Genomic DNA, 21,753 nt, shown 5'->3' with positions numbered 1-21,753 from the left:
CAGACGGGGGGGCTCCAGCCATTCAGGGGAGGGGAGCCTGGTTCTAGTTTCCTTTTCTTTTCTTTTCTTTTTTTTTTAAGAAAACTATTTAATTTTTTTAATTTATTTTTGGTTGATTTTTGCACAACGAAGTTTCAGCTTCTCAACCTTCTCCCCTGCCCAGGGCTGCAGACCCTGACTGGCCTGGATCTGCAGTTCCTCTTTTTTTCCACCTCCCTCCTTCTTCCTCCCCCTCCACCTCCTACGGGCTCCAGGGTCTGTCCATTTGTTACTGTGCTGTGCTGGGGACTGGCGCCGAGGTGGCGTGAGATTCCACTCGTGTAGAACTTTGTTGAGTAAAGATCAGTTTCTTGTGAAACCCTTGGTCTCCATCCGGCCTCTTGTATCCTTGGCTTTGGCAGTAAGGGCGCACCGGGGTGGGGTTGGGGCTGCACAAGACTCAGGAAATCATGGGCAGAGTAGTGCAGTAAGCAGGAATTAACAGTACATTTCATGGTACCCGGAGCCTCTCCTCTTTCTTCCCAGGAAAATGGAAAGGTGAAGGTGAACGACCAAGATTAAACGTGATAACATACACCTGTAGTGTGTTCTCCCGAACGTGATTACAGCTCACTAAGCCTCTTGAATTCAATCAAAGGGAGCCTTTAGCATACAGATCCCAACCCGCCTTAGACCTTAACTATGGGGCAGAGCCTTGCAGCACTGTTCTCTTCGGCTAACCCCACAACCCCAGGGCACATGGCACATTAGGTGTCTTTGTAAAAGGCTCAGCACCAGGCCCCTTGAAGGTGTAATGAGTACGTATGAGCGACAGTTACCAAGGCAAATGAGAACTTGCTAAAGTCTTGGGGACGCACATCCTCATAATCCAATCTTACTGCAACTTCAGTAGGGCTCAAGGTCACGTGCCTCATCTGGGAAGCCAAAAAGCTGACACTTCTATCTAGCTTGCATTCTAGCATTGAGGGCACAGGAGATAAGCAGTGCAACAGTGATCTGTCCACTCGAGAGGGGGAGGGGAGGGAGCGTTGGGGAAATGGTCAGTCTTATCATTTACCCTATCCTTACACAGTAGGGCACTGTGGGGAGGCTTCAGTGTGAAGAGTGAGCCACGGGGGCGCCTGGGTAGCTCAGTCGGTTAAACATCCGACTTCTGCTCAGGTAATGATCTCTAGATTCATGATTTCGAGCCCTGCGTGGAGCTCTGTGCTGACAGCTCAGAGCCTGGATCCTGGAGCCTGCTTACGATTCCGGTCTCCTTCTCTCCTTCCTGCGTTCGCGCGCGCTCTCTCTCAAAAATAAATGAGCATTTAAAAAAAGTGAAGCAGAAAACAACAGCAAGTGCTCTGAGATACTTATGTGGCTTGGTTAACAGTGCCTGGCTCAAAAGAGGCTTTCAGTAAATAAGAGGAATACAATTACAGAGAATTCGGAGATTTGTTTCATGGAGGCCTCTGCAGTACAACTGCGTGTTTCTGGCTCCGGCAGGAGAGACTGGAGTTGGAATCCCTGTAAGCCCCAGACCGCGAACTCCGAAGAGGGGCTGCGTTTCTAAGCTCAGTGCCACCCGTGAGCCTTTGGCCGAGCCGCGTCGAACCGGAATCAGCTGGCCGTCTGCATCAGGACCGCCACAGATACCTGTTTAACAAACCCTGGGCGGGGGGGGCAGGAATCTACATTTTCCAGCCCAGGGCCCACGGAGCTGCACCTCGGGGCTCTCCAGGACGCGGGGCACTGCTTCCGGTCGGCGCTGCAACGCCATTAAGCAGCGCCGGAAGTGCCTTCGCGCTGCCTAGGAGACGGGACGCTGGGCACTCGGCTGACAGGGCCGGGCTGGCCGCGCCCACTCGGTCGCCATGGAGCTTTCCCCAGGGCCGCACGACGATCCCCGCGCCTGGGACGATGACTCGGACCCGGAGCCGGAGCCTGACCCCGACGCGCAGGCCGAGGCTTACGTGGCCCGCGTGCTCGGTCCGCCGAAAGTCGGGCAGGCGCTCCGGCGCCCGCCTTTACTGTCGGCGCCCGTCGCGTCCACTGGCGCCCTGGAGCCGCGGGCGGCGTCCAAGGGTCCACCCGTGGGCGTCCCGGGCCTGCTGAGCCTTCCTCCGGAGCTGCTGCTCGAGATCTGCGCTTACCTAGACGCGCGTCTGGTGCTCCACGTCCTGCCCCGTGTGTGCCACACGCTGCGCGACCTCGTGCGTGACCGTGTCACCTGGAGGCTACGCGCGCAGCGCCGCGTACGCGCGCCCTACCCAGTGGTGGAAGGTGCGCGCGCCTGGGGGGGGGCCGGGGTCAGTTGCCCTGGTTAGGCTTGGGGCAGGGGGTTAGATACCTGGGGTGCTGTGAGCAGAGCCCAGGAGCAGGCTTTCTGATTGTTGCGGCTTCAATGGAGGCTGAGGTAGTTACCGATGGTGCCCAAACCCCTGACCTCTGGGTGGACCGTGAGCCAGACACTTGGGATTCCGGGGCTGTGGAAATTCACCTCGTGGGATGGGGGAGCGCTGGAGTCTCTGAACTCGGGATCCAACTATCCTCAGGTTTTGGGTTTGGTGGTACCAGGCCTCTGACCTCTGGCTGGGGGTTGACACAGGGACTTGAAGTCTCAGCTTTTGGAATCTCTTGGCGGCTCAGGGTAATGCAAAGACTCCTCTGAGTATAGATGCAGAGCTAGCACCGGGTGATGCCAAAAACCCTCACCCTTAGAGCCTTGACCTAGGTGGGAGTGAGGAATGGAGTAAAGGTCCAGAGCGTACAACCCTTGAACCCAGTCTAGAGTTTAGCGGTTAGAATCCCTGATACCCACAATCACAGAAACCCAAGCCCAGGGTCTAGCCTGATCTTCTGCAGGGGCTGGTGGTAATTCCTCCTGTCCTTGAGGCCATTGGTCCCCTGGGGGATAAGACAGCTTTGGTGCACTTGAATTGATGGGACTTTTCATGAACAGCCTGATAACAGTTTCTGAATCTCCGCACCTGGGGCTTGACTTCTCCATCTTGACGGGGCTCCCAAGTTTACAGATATTAATCTGAGAACACTTCTTTGGGTCTGGTTAAGATCCCTGAGGCAAAAAGTCCTAGTTCTGAGGCCTAGCCTGAGGGTTGAGGCATGACCTTGAGGTCCGGAGGCTACTATCCTCCACCCTTGGGTTGGGGGCGGGGTGGGGGTGGGGTGAGGCCTGGGAAGGTGGTACTGAGGCTCCAGTTACCCAAATTTTGGAAACTGGGGTGAGTAGTCCTCGATCTGCTTGGAAGGCGGGTGGGCTGGTGGTCCCAAAGCTAGATCCTGGGCCTTGTTGGGTGGGGTGAGGGATCCAGGTGGGGTTTCCTCCAAGTCTGGGGAAGGTTGGGCTTCCTGGAAGCCAGCGGTAGACTCGGAGCTGGTGTGGATGTCAGGATTCCTGCCCACTGGGGACCCTGCTCCTGGTGCCCCACAGAGGAGGACTTTGACTGGCCGACAGCCTGCATTGAGCTGGAGCAACACCTGTCTCGCTGGGCGGAGGATGGACGTTGGGCCGAATACTTCTGCCTGGCCGATGGACACTTTGCTTCCATTGACTCAGTGCTGCTGCTCCAGGTGAGGCGAGGGGGGGGCAGTGGGGGGGTGGGGGGCTAGGGTGACCCCGGCAACACCACCTCACTTTCTTCTCAGGGGGGGACGCTTTGTCTGTCAGGCTCCCGAGATCGAAATGTCAACCTGTGGGACCTGCGGCAGCTGGGGGTGGAGCCCAGCCAGGTTCTGGTCAAGGCCCTGGGCTCACAGAACAGCACCCACAAGGTGAGGGGTTAGGAGGCCATAAATAAATATAAAAAAAAAAAAAGAGGAGGGGAACGCCTGGTTGGTTCAGTTGGTTGAGCATCTGACTCTTGATTCTGGCTCAGGTCATGATCTCAGTTTCTGCGTCGGAGCCCCATCGGGCTCTGCACTGGCAGTGCAGACACTGCTTGGGTTTCTCTGCCCCTCCCCTGCCTCTCAAATAAGTAGATGGATGGATGGATGGATGGATGCAGAGATGAGTGGATGGATGGATGGATAACTTAAAAAAAAAAAAAAGGTGGCCAGATGGGGATAGCTGGGGAGAAGCCTGGGTAGGGCACCGTGGCTGAGGGCATGAGTTTTCTTGGGCACCGGACCTCAGAGCTTTGCGTCTTGCTCTGCTGCTGTTGGTTTGACATAGGATGAGATGCAGGACCTCTCTGGGCCGCCACTGCTACTGCTGTGTAGGGTCCAGATGAGGATGCGTGAGATGAGCGTGCCCTAAGAGCTTCGCTTAGGCTGGGCTCCAGCGGAAGCACTCAGCGCTCACCAGCATACCCTGAGACAAGGCACAGGGCCGGGCAGTTGGCCGTCACGAGGCTGCTGGCGGGGATCACAAAGCTCTGGGCATGGCTGGCATCTCGTGAGAAGCGGCTGTGGAGGGGCCCCTCTGCCAGCCATCGAGGTAGTCTAGGCAGGTGGCCAAGAGCTTGGTCTCAGAGCCAGGCCACTGGGTTCAAATCCCCACTCTGCTACTTTCTGGCTGTGTGACCTTGGGCAAGGGACTCAACCTCTCCGTGCTCCAGGTTCCTCATTTGTAGAATGGGACACAATTACAATACTGTCCTCAGAGAGTCTGGGGAGGAATGAGTTAGTCACCAGCCAGTGCTTTGTACATATTAGCTCCTGAGACCGGGCCCATTTTCTCAATGAAGAAACCGAAGGAGGGGACTTCATTTGCCCAGGACATGGAGTGAAGGCCCCATTCTTTTATTTTAATTAACAAATTTTTTTAAACATTTATTTATTTTTGAGAGACAGAGATGGAGTGGGGGAAGCGCAGAGAGTGGGGGAGGCACAGAATCTGAAGCAGGCTCCAGGCTCTGAGCTGTCAGCACAGAGCTCAGTGTAGGGCTGGAACCCACAAGTCACAAAATCATCATCTGAGTCCATGTCGGCGGGTTAACTGGCTGAGCCACCCAGGCACCCCAGGTGGAGTCCCCATTCTTTAAAAAAATTTTTTTTAATGTTTATTTTTGTGAAAGAGAGACAGAGCGCAAGCAGGGGAAGAGCAGAGAAAAACGGGAGACACAGAATCCAAAGCAGGCTCCAGGCTCTGAGCTGTCAGCACAGAGTCTGACATGGGGCTGGAAGTCACGGACCGTGAGATCATGACCTGAACCAAAGTAAAGTCGGACGCTCAACCGACTGAGCCCCCCAGGTGCCCCATGGAGGCCCCATTCTTAATCACACTGTTAGGTGGCCTCAAGCCACCACTGGTGCCGCCTTGCAGGGACTTAGGAGTATTACTCTGTCTGAGTGTGTCCCTGTTGGGCTCTGGAGTCAGACCCAGAGACCGAAGTCCTAACCTCTACTTGGAGCTTACTTGCTCTGGGTTCTTGGGTCCATTTTCCCGCTCCTCTGACCCTCAGTTTTATTACCTCTGGGAGAGGGCTGATCACAGGTCTGGTCCGCAGGGCTGGGTATGGTCGCTGGCGGCTCTGGACCACCGTGTGTGCTCTGGCTCCTGGGACAGCACCGTGAAGCTCTGGGACATGGCAGCGGACGGGCAGCAGTTTGGCGAGATAAAGTGTGTGGGGGCGGTGGGGGGGCAGGGTGGGGGCGGGTCCTGCCCAGTCGTAGTCCCAGCCTTGTGGTCCGGTCTGTGTGTTCCCAGGGGCAAGGCAGCCGTGCTGTGCTTGTCCTACCAGCCTGACATCCTGGTGACTGGCACCTATGACAAGAAGGTGACCGTCTACGACCCCAGAGGTGGGCCGGGGGCCCTTGGAACTAGGTGGGGAGAGCAGGGCCTGGGGGGTCTCCAGGGTCATGCTGGGGAAGGAGACGCTTGGACCTCACAGCCTGGCTGGGATGACAGTCACAACCAGAGGCTGATCACTCAAGAGTGGCCTGGGCTGTGCTGGGGGTAACCAAGGCAACTGGTGGGGCGGGGGCAGGTGTTGGGGCAGAAGCCCTCCTCCTGGGGTGAAGGGAGGGAGGGCTTCAGAGGAGGGGCCCCCGAGCCTCAATGCTGAGAATCCTTCCTAGCTCTCAAGCTCGACCTGCAGTGTCCCCATCTGTCAAATGTGGGTACTCACTCCAGCCCTCTTGGGTTAACAGGAGGAGGTGACAGTAAGAGCCTGTCGGAGTAAATGTTTACATAAAAAGCCTAGGCTAAACCCTGCCCGGCATAGAAGCCTTTTCTGTTGTTTGTCTGTCTGTTTATTTATTTATTCTTCTTTTAATTTGAAGGGCTAGGGCTCTTTACCCAGGCACAGCCAGAGCGGGGTGATGGGTGATGGTGGGGACTTGCCTCCGATCAGCCGGCAGGAGGAAGCGTTTTATGCTAGGACTTGCCGAGGTCTGCTCTGTACTGCGAGCAGATGGGACTGCGATGGGAGGTGGGAGGGGAGAGACTTGGGGGTCCTGGATGGCCCCGCTCCAGATGGGACGAAAGGGGAGAAAGATGGGGTCACTTGCGGGATGTGGGCAGGCAGGGCAGACCGAGGATCCGGCCCTGCGGCGGGAGAGGGGCCTGGGGGCACCTCTGAGGGGCCCTGACGTCGCCCTCCTCCCTGCACCACTCACGAAGTGGGCCCGGCCCTGCTGAAGAGCAGGCGGCTGCACTCCAGCGCGGTGCTGGCGCTGCTGGCGGACGACCGTCACATCATCTCCGGCAGCGAGGACCACACGCTCGTGGTGTTCGACCGCCGGGCCAACAGCGTCCTGCAGCGACTGCAGGTGCGCCCTCCCCTGCGGCCCGGAGGGACCGGGGCTTCGGCGAGGCCCGGCCTGAGCTGCTGTGTCCCTGCACCCCTCCCACAGCTGGACTCCTACCTGCTCTGCATGTCCTACCAGGAGCCCCAGCTCTGGGCTGGCGACAACCAGGGCCTGCTGCACGTCTTCGCCAACCACAATGGCTGCTTCCAGCTCGTCCGGGTCTGCCAGGGCTCCGGCCCCTGCCCAGCCATCCCGGGGCCTCCTCCCTGCCTCTTTGCCCCCGGGTGGCTGTCGGGCTAGCCTTGGGAGAGTCCTCACCTGAGTGTCACCTGTCCCTCCTTTCTGCAGTCCTTTGACGTGGGCCACAGGTCTCAGATCACCGGGATCAAACACTCACTGGGAGCCTTGTACACCACGTCCACCGACAAGACCATCCGGGTAAGGCCCCGAGACAGGACCCCTCCCTCCCCCGCCCCCGCGGGCCAGAAGCGCGCCTCTCGACCTCTGCCCCTCGCCCCTCGCCAGGTGCATGTGCCCACGGACCCGCCGAGGACCATCTGCACCCGAAGCCACAACAATGTGCTGAATGGGGTAAGGCCCTGCCCTGCGCACCCCACCCCGCCGCCCAGAATGGCCCTGACTTCTTCTGTCCCTGCCCTCCCAGATCTGTGCCGAGGGCAACCTGGTGGTGGCTGCCTCCGGGGGTCTGTCGCTGGAGGTGTGGAGGCTGCAGGCCTGAGCAGGTGCACGTGGCCGTGGCTGTGGACGTGGATCTGCCGGGCCGCAGGCTGGGCCAGGGCCTCTGTTCTCGGGGGACCTTTCCCCACGCTGGTGCTGCCCCTGCCCTGTCCCAGAGGCCTGGGGCCCAAGGAGTCTGGGCCATGATTAGGCGGTGTCCCCGGGCTGCGCCCCACACCAGGGAAGGTGAGGGTGCTGTTCAGGCCCACCCAGGGGGCTGCTTGCTCTCCTTCCTCGGGCCCGGTTTTTGTTATGGTTGGGACACCTGCTCTTCCTGGAGAGCGAAGGAGAAATAAACCTGAGGTATTGGTGTCACCTGAGGGCTCTGCCTGTGCTGGCTCGGGGCGGGGGAATCTGTGATGCTCGTGAAAGCCTTGGCGGCAGCCACCGCTTCCATCTGGGCGCGCCTGTGAGTGCATTTCTGTGATCACATGTGTCTGTGTGTCAGCGGGGAGGTGATCCTGTCTGTGCATATGTGTGTGCTGGCAAGTGTGGGGGTGTGTGAAGAAGGAGGAGGCCTTTGAGCACGTGTGCACATTTGTGTCCCGGCTCCTGTGGGCTGTGAAGGCGTGTGTGATGTGTGCCGGCATGCGGAGTGGGGCTCTGACCCTGGGCGGTGCGCGTTTGTGCAGCGGAAGGGGATCTGCTAATGCTGCCCCAGAGGTGGGGGGGGGGGAGGGGGCGGGGCATGCTCTTCCATCTGGGGGTCTAGGTGTGCTAGGTCACTGTGGTGACCGTGACTCTGGAGTGGGCGGGGGGAGGGAGGTTGGGCCAGATCTGCAGTCCCCCTCTGCCCTGGGTGGAGCCTGCCCAGGCCACGTCTGAGGATCATTCACTTCATTTTTATTGAGGGCTCCTGGGCGGTCGGGCCGCGGGTTACAGGATGGCACAGGGCTTCTTCTCCTTGAAGGGATTGGTGGCCGCAGGGATGCCCACAAGGAAGGGGTCGCTCTTGGCCTGCTCCGCGCAGAACTGCAGCAGGTCGCCAGCCGCCTTGGACACCTGCGGGCCAGCCCGGTCAGCTGGACCCGGGCTCTCCGCCTGCCCCCTCTCCCAGACATGCCCAGGCCGCCCCGGCCCTCACCTTCACTCGGTCGATACCCGCCTCCATCCGCAGCTGCTCCACGGCCCTCCGGGCCTGCCCAATGTCGCTGCCGATGGCCACCTTGCTGGACATCTGTAGGAACAGGAGCAGGGTCAGAGGCAGTGGGCTCGATTCCAGACCCTGAGCCCTAGGGGCTACCTGAGAGCCGCCCAACCGCCGCCTGTGTCCTCTGGGAACTGTGGGAAGGGGCTAGCGGTCCCCAGGCCCCATCAGGGCCACATACTTCAGCTGAGGACGCCGGCGGATTCCTGGCTGCTCAGTCCTCCAGCAGCCCCGTTCTGGCTCCTTCCCTGGCCAGCCTGGCCTCTCAGCCCCCTCCGCTTCCTCCCCCACCCCTGCAGAGACTTTGAAGCCTGGACGCTCATGGAGTGAAATGTCAGAGGCAGCAGTGACAGCAGCTGCCTCAGCCAAGGGGGTCCGTGCCCCAGGGGGCCCAGTGGCTGCCCCGGTGTCACATGTCACCTCGGCTAAGGGGAATGTGGGTTTCCTGGCCTCTGCTCCCCACCATGTATAGAGTGTACCCCGGCTCAGGTGTGGGCCTGCCTCTCCCCCTCCATCTGCACTCACCCCCGGAATCTGACCCACAGACGACTCCCTCCTCTTGCTTATGCCGATGCTCCATCTGGCCCCATCCCAGCTCCTTCCCCGATTCCACATCTACCCAGCTTTCTGCTTTTCAGTCCGTCATACTGATGTCTCGGGGGTCTCTCACCTAACTCGGCCAAAGCTGGGCTCCAGAATCCCCCCTCCCAGATCTGCCCGTAAGTTCACCACCATCCACCCGACTGCCCTGGCCCAAATCTTGAACCCCTTCAATCCTCTCTTTCTGGGGTCCCCACATCTGATCCTCTCCCAGGGACCATCAGATCAGCTTCAAAGTAGGTTCTCAGGCTGGCCACTTCCCTCCACGCCTGTGCATCTCTCGGGTCCTGCTCCCAGCTCTGCGGGCCTGGACCAGTGCAGCCCCCTCTGCTCTTGTCTCCCCTGCTCCGCCCTTCCCCACTGCCCCCCCATTCTCCTCAAGGCATCCAGCAGGATCTGGTAAAATAATAAATCACATTGCAACACAGAGGCACCCGAGAACGTTGTGTTAAGTGAAATAAGCCAGTTATGACATGACAATAATGTTCGATCCTGTCTATGTGAGGCCCCTGGGGGGGGTCAAATCCATAGAGACAGGAAGCAGATGGTGGGGACCAGGGGCTGGGGGGACAGGGTGAGGAGTTTGTGTTTCATGGGGCCGAGTTTCAGTTTTGAAAGATGAGAAAGTTCTGGAAATGTACGGTGATGATGTTTGTACAATAGTGTAAATGTGCTTAATGCCATGGAACTGTACACTTGACAATGATTATGACAATGGGGGCGCCTGGGGGGGGCTCAGTTGGGTGTCCGATTTCAGCTCAGGTCATGATCTCACAGTTCGTGAGACCCCTGAGACAGTATGACAGACTGAAAAGCAGGAAGCTCTTTGGGTAGATCTGGAATCTCCATCTCCTTCTCCCCCTCGGCCCCTCCCCACTCTCGTGCTGTCTCTTTCTAAACAATAACATTTAGAAAGGAATGCTGTTTAATGAGCTCTCTGGCCACAGCTGGGAGATGGATTGGAGGGAAGATAGCCCTGTGTGGAGGCTGAGAACGAAGAGAAGCACCTGGATACAAATAACCAATCAATGAGTTGTACGCCTGAAACTAATAGAATGTTCTGGTCAATTCTCTCTCTCTCTCTGTCACACACACACACACACACACACACACACACACACACACACTGGATTTGGGACCTCCTTTGTGCGTAGATGTTGTGAGGGATGGATGTGGGTGCAAGAGAAGGGGAGACACCAAGTTCAAGTCCCCAGTTTCGAGCCCGTCAGGTGTGTGGAGCGCTCATTTGCTGAGCTGAGGGCTCTTTGATGAGGTGTGGGAGTTCAGGGAGATCAGGGTTAGGAGGAAAGGGAACTGAGGTGGCGAGTTTGAGATACAAGTGGAGACTGTCGAAGATGTCAAGGATGATGTTCTCTTCCTTCAATTAAGTAGGCTAATCTCTGGCCTCAGGACCTTTGCACTGGCAGTTCTCTTTCCCAACTGGGGATGATGGGGAAATGGCCTCCCCAAATGCTCACATATGCGGCCTTTCTTGGCCTTCTGGCCTTGGCTTAAACATCACCTCCTCGGTGTCCTTCCCTAACCACTTGTCTCTGCAAATAAGGCCACCGGGTTATCCCCTCATCCATCCCTACTTCAAAGACATCATCATTTCTGAATCCTCAGTAACACTTACCACCATTGTTGTTACCTTTCTAGCTCCCAAAACTGTGGACTCCAGTAGGGCAGGGTCTGCATCTCGTTCACTGATAAAGCTGCCACGCCAAACAGCTCAGCATGTATAGTGCAGACTCCATAAATTGTAGAGTGACTTGTTAAAAGAACCCCCCTTGGATCAGACCCTGTCCAGGGCTATGAGGACTCAAAACATACAGACCACACCTTCGAAGGTCTCACAGTCTTGCTGGAGGGAGATGTCAGCCTTCGATCCCAGAAGACGTCCCTTATCCTGAGGGATGTCAGGGAAGGCTTCCCGGAAGAAGTGACTGCAGCGGCCAGGGGAAGACCAAAGAGGCAGCTTTGTGGAGTCTGTGGACACCTGCGAGGCACGAACAGGGATCACTAAGCCATTTGATGAGAGACGCTCAGAGGCAGAAACTATCTGACATCTCCCGATGACTCGAATCATGTCCAAGGGCGACGTCTGTCTAAGAAGCCATCCTTTTTCCCCGAACGGGAAAGCGCCGCGCAACGCGGTGGGTCTCCAGCAGGCGGCAGTAAAGGTAGGACTCTTCATCTCGGGCTGACAAGACGCGAAACGGGGAACAACGGCTCCTCGCGGCTTCCGTATTACGGAACGCCACGCGCAAAGATGGACGCGTCCTGGGTTACGGGAGTCCGAGAGAGTCATGTGACTAAGCAACTTCCCGTCCCCTTCCGCAGGTTTTCCCGAGCCCTACTTCCGGCGGTGTGGTGCAGGAGCGCGCACCGGCGACTAGCACGTTTCGAGGCCGCCGGAGGCCTGTCTCGGGGCGGCTGTGACCTGAGAGTGCGGCCGCAGGGCCATGGAGGGTCCTCCGGAGGGCGAGGCGCCTGCAGCGGCGCTGGCCGCCGTGCTGAAGCACAGCTCGGCGCTGCCGCCCGAGAGCTCCCAAGTCCGAGGCTACGACTTCAACCGCGGCGTGGACTACCGTGCGCTACTGGAGGCCTTCGGCACCACCGGCTTCCAGGCCACCAACTTCGGGCGCGCAGTGCAGCAAGTCAACGCCATGGTGATGCCTGGGGCGGGACTTCCTGGATGGAGGGGGGCGTGGCCACCAGTAGCAGCAATGCGGTACTTGACGGAGGCCCCTGAGAAGGAGGCGTGTCCTTTGTTGGGCGGTCCAATAGGTGGAGAGAGGCAGGGCCCATTCTGGGCGGGAGTTTCTGAGCTGGGGATGGGACTTGGTCCCTCCCCTCGCATCGCATCCCACTTTCTGAGTGAGGTGGGAACCGATTCTAGATAGGGGGCGGGTTATACGTAACCAGTGAAAGAGATCTGGACGGTGCAAGTCAGGACGGGGTCTGAGTTCGGATTTGCTGTTTCCGGGAAGGTGGCCGGACCTGCAAAGGTCATGCTCCTCAGTTCCTTGAAAGAGGGGTAAAAGCTGAGCGTGTGTCCAGAGATTTGGGCTGTGAATGGGGCGGAGCCTGCGGGGCCGTTCGTTCCCAGGTTCCAGGATTCAGGGTAGAAGCGGTTCCTTATGCCTGAGGGGGCAGGACCTGGGGGCGAGTCCTCCGGCTAGTTTGGGGCCAGAGGGTGAGGGTAACTGGACTCCTCCTTTACACCTAGATAGAGAAGAAACTAGAGCCGCTGTCGCAGGATGAAGACCATCATGCAGACCTAACCCAGAGCCGCCGCCCACTTACTGGCTGCACCATTTTTCTGGGGTACACATCCAATCTCATCAGTTCAGGCCTCCGTGAGACCATCCGTTACCTCGTGCAGCACAACATGGTGGGGACCTGCTGGGAATGTGGCTTTGGTCTTAGGGGCAAGATTATTGATCATTTAAATGACGTGGGGAGACATGATCAGTTGTATTTTTTTTTTTTTAAGTTTATGTATTTTGAGAGAGAGAGTGCACGCTCTGGGGAAGGGCAGAGAGAGGGAGAGAATCCCAAGCAGGTTCACCACTGCAGCATGGAGACCAGCACGAGGCTTTAATCCATGAACTGTGAGATCATGACCTGCGCTGAAATCGCGTCAGACGCTTAACTGAACCGCCCAGGTGCCCCCACAGGGTCAGTTTTAAGCAGAGGGATGGAATCTAGTTTTGTTTTGGGATAAGATTGTTTTTTGTTGTTGTTTTTGCTTTTTTTTTTAAATCTAGTTTTGTTTTGTAGTAGAGCTTTCCCCAAGAGTCACTGGATGAGGGTCGGGAATTACGAACCCTGCCTGGGATGTGGGCAGGGTCCTTCTTCCCTGGCCAATCTCACTGACTTGTGGCTGTAGGTGGACGTCTTAGTGACCACAGCCGGCGGTGTGGAGGAAGATTTCATCAAGTGCTTGGCACCCACGTACCTGGGCGATTTCAGCCTCAGGGGGAAGGAGCTACGTGAGAACGGGATCAATAGGTGAGGACCCTAACGGGTGTTGAGCAAGGGAGCTGGGCTGAGGGTCCTGGGACCCGAGGCCCACATGGCTCACGTTCGCAGGATTGGAAACCTACTGGTGCCCAATGACAATTACTGCAAATTTGAAGACTGGTTGATGCCCATTCTGGACCAGATGGTGCTGGAGCAGAACACGGAGGTGGGGCAGGGGTGACCCGGGGGCAGGCATGGTAGGAGTCGGGGAGGCCCTGCTGCTGGAAGCCAATGTCTCCTCCTAGGGTGTGAAGTGGACACCTTCCAAGATGATCGCCCGGCTGGGCAAGGAGATCAACAACCCAGAATCCGTGTATTACTGGGCCCAGAAGGTGAGGGCCTGGGTGGGGCAAAGATACCAGGCTTTGGCAGGTGCTATCTGGTTTCATCTTCATAGCCATGTGGGAGTCAGTATGCTTTTCATCATCTCCACTTTTTTTTAATGTTTTTTAAATTTGTTTTATTTTATTTTTGAGAGAGAGCATGAGCAGGGTAGGGTCAGAGAGAGAGACACAGAATCCGAAGCAGGCTCCGGGGTCTGAGCTGGCAGCACAGAGCCTGACGGGCTTGAACCCACGAACTGCGAAATCATGACGTGAGCTGAAGTCGGATGCTTAACCGACTGAGCCCCCCGGGCGCCCCTCGTCGTCTCGTCTTAGGTGAAGAACAGATGCAGCGGGGAGGTGGTTTGTCTGAGGTGACACAGCCAGAGTGTGGTCTTGGTGCCCTGGCTCTGTGCCTAGACCACCTGGAATCAGCCGGGGTCGTGCCTGGCATTCCTCTTGGGGCGAGGCACGTGGTCCCATGCTCCCCAGAGGCTGGGCTCCAGCAGTCAGATAACGAGGGCTACCAGTTTCTATCAGACGCGATCCTTAGCGTTTGGCGTGGGTTTGGTCACACATGCGTCTTCACCTGTGAGGGAGGTGCTGCCGCAACACTTGAGTTGAGGATACAGAGGCCCTGGGGAACGTAAGCACTCTGCCCAGAGTCAGGCGGGGAAGAAGGGATCCCGCTGGGATGGGGACCAGCCGGCCCCCACTGGGCTCTGAGGTCCAGCTGCTCTCCTGCCTTACCATTTCCCAGAACCACATCCCTGTGCTGAGCCCAGCGCTCACAGATGGCTCCCTGGGCGACATGATCTTCTTCCATTCCTACAAGAAGCCAGGCCTGGTCCTGGACATCGTTGAGGGTGAGGTGCCAGGGCCAAAGAGGAGCGGGGAGCAGGGGGGCAGCGAGGAGGGGTGGGGAGGGAGGGCTGGCTGGGCCCATGGCCTGACCACAGCGCTTTCGTCTCCCAGACCTGAGGCTCATCAACACACAGGCCATCTTCGCCAAGCGCACGGGCATGATCATCCTGGGCGGGGGTGTGGTCAAGCACCACATCGCCAATGCCAACCTCATGGTGAGTGGGGTTAGAGTACTTGGTCCCTAGTGAGGGCGGCACTCGGGCTTGCCCCGCAGACGTGCCTGTGTGCCAGGCCTGTGCCATGTGCCAGGGAGGCAACTGTGGACCAGACAGGCCACAATCCCTGACCTCCTGGACTGAGGTTCTCGTCAGGGAGACGGGCAGCAGACCGGTGCCATGCACGCCAGGTGGCAGTAACTGCTATGGGAAAAACTGAGGGATGACAAGATGGCAAGAGAAAGGAGTGCTCTTCAGGAAAGGGAAGTTCTGGGAAATCCAACCGGGAACACAGAAAACAGCCAGTGTAAAGGCTCTGAGGCACTAGAATTAAGTCAAGAAACACTCTGGAGGCCTTAAAGGGGAACGGGAAGTTAGGAGTCAGGCCTCCAGGGCTGCCACTCGGGTGCTCACAGGCGCCCTCTGGCTTCTGTGGGGGGACAGTGGCAGGTTCTGGGTAAGCAGTGATGGGGCCCTGACCGACCAGGGCAGGAGACTTCCTAGCAGGTGGGTTGGGGGCAGCTCTGCCCGTCGACCCTATGAACCCCTCCCTCTGTTCATGCACCGACGTGGTCCTTTCCTTTGGAGCAAGGGGGCCACCAAGGGCCTCCTTCAGGCAGGACACGTCCCTCAGCCTCTAGCTAGTCCCCTGCCTCCACGTCCTTCTGCCTGCCCAGCTCATCCTGCCTCTCCCCACAGCGGAACGGGGCTGACTATGCCGTCTACATCAACACGGCCCAGGAATTCGACGGCTCGGACTCGGGTGCCAGGCCAGACGAAGCGGTCTCCTGGGGCAAGATCCGGGTGGACGCAGAGCCTGTCAAGGTGAGGGCGGTCAGCTGGCGGGGCGCAGAGTCTCCCAGAGTGCGGCCGCGGGCCCCAGGGTTCACCCAGGTCCCCTGCGCAGGTCTACGCCGATGCCTCCCTTGTCTTCCCCCTGCTCGTGGCTGAAACCTTCGCCCAGAAGAAAGACGCCTTCACGCCCGAGAAGAACGAGGACTGAGTGGCTCCCGCACCTGTGCGGCCTCCCCTCCTATTTATTCAGCGCACACCCAGTCATCGCCTCGCCCCTGCTCAGCGGCATGTCCACAATAAATGTGGTGTCTGTGAGCCTCGAGTCTGTGTCTGTGTCTGTGTCCTTGGTGGCGGTGGGTCCCCCAGCTTCAGCCTGTGCCGCCCTCTGCCTCGTAAGCCTCTTCCCGCCAGCAGTGGACGCTGCCGCCCACAGCGGTCAGCAGGCAGGGCTCCAGGGGGTGGTAGGACAGTGACTGCACCACACCGCGACCCACGGGAAGGGCCAGCGCCAGGGCACCCTGTGGGGCGAAGGGCGGGGGGCAGTTAACGGTGTGCGTCTCTCCCCCAACCTCCAGCCACCTGCCTCAGATCGCTTCCCCAGCACCGCAAACCTCTGCTGCCCCAAAAGGTACCTCTCAGGTGCCCCCAACCGTCCAGGTGCTCAGGCCTGACACCTTCACGGTGACCTGTCTGCCAGACTTGCGAAGTAGGCAGAACACTGGTGCGTTCTTAGTTCCCTCCACCCTCCGAGGGGGCTTACTTTCCCTGGCTAAGCCTCAGCCCTGATTGCATTAGGCCAGAACCGTCTGTCCCCAGCCTGACATCCCCACCAGACGCAGCAGGACAGGGCTCAGGGTTTGGGACGAGAAACTGCGGGGATGATCAGAGACAGCTCAGGTTTCCCGAACCACGGCCCTGTTTCGGCTTGGCTACTGTGGCCTTGCTTAACCGTGCCGCCGCCACCCCACAGTGCTGGCATCTCCTGACCAGCGGGGGCCACACCTCCAAGCCTTCACACACACTGTTCCCTTTGCCAGGAAGGTCTCTCCTGCTTCATCCTGCCACTCGCTCCTCCCGGCTCCCCACTCTACTAGCACTCTGTTTTCCAGGCGTGGGAGCGATGGACGCACCCTGGTACAGAGTTGGCGTGAGGAGGCTCACCTCTACCAGGTCCCAGAAGTACACCTTCCCGTCCTCGGAGCAGCTGACCACGTGCGTGTCGCGCTCACTCAGGCAGCAGTCCAGCTTGTACTCCTGATTCTTATGGCCCGTGTACCTGGGGGTGGGTGGGATCAGAAGGGGCTAGGTCTCGCGGAGGGGCGGGGCTGGGGGCTGGGGGGGGGGTGGAGCACAACCCCGAGGACTCACTCGCCCAGCATTTCCCCCGTGTCCTTGTCTAGAAGTCGCAACGTGGAGTCCAGGCTGGACACCAGGGTGCACTGCCCGTCCCGGCTGAAGCAGGTACAAGTGATGGGGCCTGCGGGGTGGGGAGGGGTGCAGAGGGTGAGACTCGGGCCCCACCTGCTGCCCCCCCGCCCCCCGCCCCACGGCCTGGCCACACTCACTGCCCACGTAGTCTGAGAAGAGCTGCCCCATCCTCAGGTCATAGCGCCTCACCCGGCCGTCCACGGAGCTGCAAGAGGATGGGTCCAGTTGAAGCATCACCCGGGGCCAGGAAGCCTATGGCTTCAGTCCCAGGACCCTCCCTGGAGGCCACGGTGGGCTTGCCCTTCCTGTGTCCCCTTCACTGTCATGCTCACCCTCAAGGCTAGCCATGGAAAATATGCACTGAAGTGAATTCATGAGTGGAATTCCAAGGCACTGGCTTTGAGACACGCCCAGCACCAGTAGGGACCCACCCCACCTGTTTCTGATGTGTACCCAGCATCCTCTCTGGGCTAGTTGTTGGGACATAGCTGCAGCCAAGCCAGGAGCACTTTCTGCCGTCGTAGAGCCTTGCTGACTGAGAGTGATTGACGAAGGCCTCCCCAAGGAGGTGACATCTAAACTGGGACTTGAAGGATTCGGAGACAAACACGTGTGGTCCAGGAGGAGATGTGTGGGAGCCAGCCAGCAATGGGCTGGGCAGCCCCAACTGCCCCCATGGGGGGAACGGCACTCCTCTGGGTGTGGCAACACTTGGGCACTCAGGCTTGGGAATTTTAATTGTTTGCCTCCAGCAACTAGAGTATCAACCCTACGTGAGCAGAGATTTTCCCCTATTTCATTCATTGCTGCATGCGCATTGACTAAAACAATCATATGCCAGTGACATTCAAGAAACACTATGAGTAATTAGAAAGGGAGTCCAGGTAGAGGAAGAGGAAATGCAAAGGTCCTGGGGTGAGAGTGTCCTTAGCATATTAAGAGAAATGAGACTGAGAATGGCTAAAAGCTGAAAAGTCAGCAGAGACCAACCAGACTGTGCAGTGGCCTTGAATGCTGAGGGGAGAAAGGTAGATTTACAATGTAAGCAGATAGGCCGCGGCGGTCCCCCGTGGCACCCGGGCAGGGTGAGGTCCTGGCTCCACTCACCCTGCCAGGATCTCATGGTCCGACACCTTCACACTGGAGACGCCGTCCCTCGCTTCGTCCAGAGTCTGCACTGGCTCAGGCCTTCGCGACCGGCAGTCCCAGCAGCGTATGCTGGAATCGATAGAGCCTGTGAGGCCGGCATGAAGGTGAGGTCAGGTTTAAGCTGCAAGGGCAGCCCCCTGCCTACGCCCCAGACTCACCAGACAGGATGACCGTGGCCTCTTCATTAAACTGGACCGTGTTCACCTTCTGAGAAAAACGGATTGCCACTCAGGAGATTGGACTTTGATTTTTTTTTAAATGTTTTTTGTTTTTGAGAGACACAGAGACAGTGGGAGCAGGGGAGGGTCAGAGAAAGAGGGCGATAGAGAATCGAAAGCAGGCTCCAGGCTCTGAGCTAGCTGTCAGCAGGGAGCCAGAAGAGGGGCTCGAACCCACGAACCATGAGATCATGACCTGCGCCGAAGCCTGACGATTAACCGACTGAGCCACCCACGCGCCCCGGGGAGGCTGGACTTTGGACGACTGAGATCAATGCTGGGTTCCCAATGCGAAGGCAAGAGACAGGGGACGTGAAAGGTTCTGGGGAAACTGCATGCTGGGTCGTGGGGAAAGGATGCTTGCTCTGTAGTGGGTAGGGGTGGGAAAGTTCCCTGTCACCACCTACACGACAGTGCGGGTCCTCTCTGCCACCCACGCTCTAACGAGGCCTCTTCTTGCTTGTACTCACCCCCGCGTGGCCCCGGAATTTGCGAACGACCTGCCCCGACGCCACATCCCACAGCACCACCGCCTTGTCCCCGCCGCCGGAGCAGAGGCTGCTGTTGTCAAAGGAGCTAGACGGCAAAGGAGGGAAGGGAAGGTCAGAGCTGACCTCCGATCCCGACCTCGGCCCCCGTACCCGCGGCCCGGCCCCCAGCTCACCCGGCCGCGTCCAGCACCTCGTAGCCGTGGCCGCTGTACGTCCGCAGCAGCGTCCCCCGCAGCGGGTTCCACAGCTTCAGGGTCTTGTCGCTGCCGCACGTCAGACAGTAATTGCCATCCACTGGGGAACACCGGGGGAGGGGGATTATAGGGCTGCGGGCCTCAGGAGCCAGGAGGACACGGAACCAAGAGGGAGCTCACCATTAAATCGTACAGCTCGCACTGCCCCTTGCCCGCAGTCCAGCGTCTTCACGCGTTTCTGCGGCAGCTCCGGGCCCCGCGGTTTTGGTTCAGGGAAAGCCATTTGTGTCAGGACCTTCCCGCCACTGCCTAAAATCGGTTCGCACCGAAGATTCCGAGGCCTCGGAACCCACTCTTGGATGTAACCTTGTTGTCTTCCGCGCTCTACTTCCTGTCTCCCACTTCCGGTTCACATTTTTGGCTCTTTAGAGATAATGTGGGGACTACGGAAGCCTGATTCCAGCTCCCAGGGTTCTTTCCCCACATTTTGTGTTCAAGGAATATTTTTGTCCTTTTCTGATTGTCTGTCCCCTGGCTGGGAGGCGCCCTGGCCACCGCCGCTGGGAACGGAAGCTCGAAGTCTGTGGGTGCTACTCTAAAAGCCACCCTCCGTTACCGCGCCGGAAACTGCCCCTCCCTCAGCGGAAGAGGTTCGACCTCCGACCCGCCATGTCCACTAACAACATGTCGGACCCACGGAGGCCGAACAAAGTGCTGAGGTGAGGACCCCCCACGTCCTGGATGCAGGGCTCGGGTTGTGGGGGCGAGGCCCAGGGAAGCGCTTGTCCATCTCGGGGCTGGGACTTGAGTGCCTCTGACCCTTGCCCCTGCCGCAGGTACAAGCCCCCGCCCAGCGAGTGTAACCCGGCCTTGGACGACCCGACGCCAGACTACATGAACCTGCTCGGCATGATCTTTAGCATGTGCGGCCTCATGCTCAAGGTGGGCGGCGCCGAGTTTCCTGCGGCGTAGCTCCGCCTGACCGCGAAACTCATCCGGGGCGCGGATTCGTAATGAAGCGGGGCTGCCGCTGAGGGGGCGGGGCCTGGGTTGGCCGGGGGCGGGGCTTAGATATTGCTGGGCTGAGAAAGCCAGAGACGTGAGGGAAGCGAGGGGTCAGGGTGGGTACGTGGGCCGTCGGTCTGAAGGTGGGGCCAGGTTTTAAAGCAGTTTTGAAAGAACGGGGCTCCTAGCATCGTGAGTTGTGTCAGAGGCCCGTCTTCGTAGGCCTGAGAGTATGTGCAGGGATCAGAGACGCAGGCCAAGAGAGTACGACCAAACATGGAGTACCAGGGGGAGGCTAGGGGGGAAGGGTCGGAGGGAGACTCTTGGGGGCAAGGTCCAAGCTGCATCAGGTGGAATCAGTCGTTTGGAACCAGTGCCCGGTAATGCCCCTGTGGGGCGGGGTGGAGGGCTCCTTGGTGTGCCTGTCATTGACCAAAGCCCGCCCACCCACCTACCCTTCCCTAGCTGAAGTGGTGCGCTTGGGTCGCCGTCTACTGCTCCTTCATCAGCTTTGCCAACTCCCGGAGCTCTGAGGACACTAAACAGATGATGAGTAGCTTCATGTGAGTCTGGGCCTGGAGAAGGAGGACCCCCGAGTCAACGGGAGTGGGGGACCCCAGCCTACCCATCCTGGACTGACCTCTCTTTCCTGTCTCAGGCTGTCCATCTCTGCCGTGGTGATGTCCTATCTGCAGAACCCGCAGCCCATGACGCCCCCCTGGTGATGTCAGCCTAGGACCACTTGATCCACCTTCCCCCAGGCCTGGCTCCTGGCTGCTCAGCTGCCATCCTGGGCCTCCCTGAGTGAGGTAGTCTCGGGGCCTGCAGCTGGCTGGAGGGAACCTGACCCTTTCCCTGGGATTCCATTCCTTCTGCTGGGCAGAGAGGAATGCCCTTCCTAGGCCTACCCCTTCTGCCTGCCTCCCCCAACCTGCCTGCTGCAGGGGGAGATGCTGTCCATATTTCTAGATGTGTCCACAAAAACGAGATCATTTTTGTTGATGCCAAAAGCAGTTAATAATAAAGTTTTGCGTTCTGGCTGTTCTTTTCTGTGCATTGCGAGTGCTCTTCCTGGTGGGAGGCTGGGCTCCAGCTCCTCCACTCAATCAGGCCTTTGGTGGGGCTCTTAGCCTGGAGCCTCCTGGTGGTTTCCTGGCTTATTTCACAAGTCTTGTGACTTAAGTCAGCTGCTGGATAAGTGACCTCTGTCACTGGCAAGTGACCTCTGTCCTCTGGCAATCCAGTAGATAGGCTCTGCTGACCTGAGGAATGTGGGCTTTGATTTTCTTATCAGACAGATTGGGTGCTATGAGGAAACTGGACGGACTGACAGGGATTGGGAAAAGCATGAAAGACGGAGTCCTCCCCGCACTGATCACTCTTCACCTGGGTACCAAGGGTATTTCTTCCAACGAGGTTGGGTACCATCTGACCTCAGCACTCCCAGAGCAGTTCCTGTATCCCTAAACCTCGTAGGACGGAACAGGACTGCCCTCAACCCCTGCTCCTAGCCCGGCGAGGTCCCTCCAAGACCCTAGCCATGAAGGTCAATGGGACACCCTAGGATCCTGTGCGCACACTCCACCTCCTAGCCAAATTACACCTATGGGAAAATCTGAGACTGAAGCATCCACGGGGACAAAGGGGCACTCCGAGGCCACTCGGACCCAGCGAGACACTTAAGGCTCTTCTGGCCAAACCAGCACCCTAGGGTGGGACACGCCCAACGCCTCCTTACGCTCTTGAAGTCCCCAGTGGTAGCCAGAAGTACAGCCTCAGTCCCGCGATACGCCCTCCGGCAGCACTTTAGCTCCGCCCCCGCCAGCAGCCATTGGCCAGGTCGGGTCCTGGGGGCGGGGCGTGT

General features: G+C 58.6%; 5 protein-coding genes across 6 annotated transcripts; 3 read left to right on the top strand and 2 right to left on the bottom strand.

Annotated features, from left to right (window-relative positions):
* Nucleotides 1–1,796: 1,796 nt before the first annotated feature.
* FBXW9 (F-box and WD repeat domain containing 9) lies at nt 1,797–7,746 on the top strand. 2 transcript variants are annotated; one of them, XM_029918832.1, is made up of 10 exons: nt 1,797–2,265; nt 3,434–3,573; nt 3,649–3,774; nt 5,451–5,563; nt 5,651–5,742; nt 6,566–6,714; nt 6,799–6,912; nt 7,042–7,131; nt 7,219–7,284; nt 7,358–7,746. In XM_029918832.1, exons 1-10 carry the CDS (start codon nt 1,857–1,859, stop codon nt 7,430–7,432), a joined length of 1,374 nt encoding a protein of 457 aa, XP_029774692.1. In that variant the 5' UTR covers nt 1,797–1,856; the 3' UTR covers nt 7,433–7,746. The 2 variants fall into 2 exon arrangements, with proteins under 2 accessions (XP_029774692.1, XP_029774693.1); XM_029918833.1 differs by lacking the exon at nt 3,649–3,774.
* Nucleotides 7,747–8,253: 507 nt separating this feature from the next.
* GNG14 (G protein subunit gamma 14) lies at nt 8,254–11,770 on the bottom strand. Its single transcript, XM_029916078.1, is given in 5 exon segments — nt 8,254–8,423; nt 8,426–8,467; nt 8,470–8,608; nt 11,016–11,177; nt 11,539–11,770. Coding segments are annotated over 3 exon segments (297 nt in total). The 5' UTR covers nt 11,016–11,177; nt 11,539–11,770; the 3' UTR covers nt 8,254–8,307.
* On the top strand, nt 11,519–15,726 carry DHPS (deoxyhypusine synthase). The gene is made up of 9 exons (XM_029916075.1): nt 11,519–11,850; nt 12,411–12,575; nt 13,074–13,195; nt 13,277–13,373; nt 13,453–13,539; nt 14,291–14,396; nt 14,506–14,609; nt 15,309–15,434; nt 15,517–15,726. Exons 1-9 carry the CDS (start codon nt 11,644–11,646, stop codon nt 15,610–15,612), a joined length of 1,110 nt encoding a protein of 369 aa, XP_029771935.1. The 5' UTR covers nt 11,519–11,643; the 3' UTR covers nt 15,613–15,726.
* On the bottom strand, nt 15,598–19,467 carry WDR83 (WD repeat domain 83). The gene is made up of 9 exons (XM_029916076.1): nt 19,065–19,467; nt 18,864–18,984; nt 18,670–18,775; nt 18,140–18,188; nt 17,940–18,066; nt 16,970–17,037; nt 16,773–16,881; nt 16,566–16,680; nt 15,598–15,922 (listed from the first exon to the last, which is right to left on the bottom strand). Exons 1-9 carry the CDS (start codon nt 19,165–19,167, stop codon nt 15,773–15,775), a joined length of 948 nt encoding a protein of 315 aa, XP_029771936.1. The 5' UTR covers nt 19,168–19,467; the 3' UTR covers nt 15,598–15,772.
* A 40-nt stretch (nt 19,468–19,507) lies between these two features.
* WDR83OS (WD repeat domain 83 opposite strand) lies at nt 19,508–20,934 on the top strand. Its single transcript, XM_029916077.1, has 4 exons — nt 19,508–19,603; nt 19,721–19,826; nt 20,355–20,452; nt 20,548–20,934. Exons 1-4 carry the CDS (start codon nt 19,554–19,556, stop codon nt 20,612–20,614), a joined length of 321 nt encoding a protein of 106 aa, XP_029771937.1. The 5' UTR covers nt 19,508–19,553; the 3' UTR covers nt 20,615–20,934.
* Nucleotides 20,935–21,753: the final 819 nt, after the last annotated feature.

The sequence above is a fragment of the Suricata suricatta genome, chromosome 12, assembly GCF_006229205.1.
Source record: "Suricata suricatta isolate VVHF042 chromosome 12, meerkat_22Aug2017_6uvM2_HiC, whole genome shotgun sequence".
NCBI classification, from domain to species: domain Eukaryota; kingdom Metazoa; phylum Chordata; class Mammalia; order Carnivora; family Herpestidae; genus Suricata; species Suricata suricatta.
Note: the sequence above shows the minus strand (reverse complement) of the source record. Positions and strands in the feature narration are given on the sequence as shown.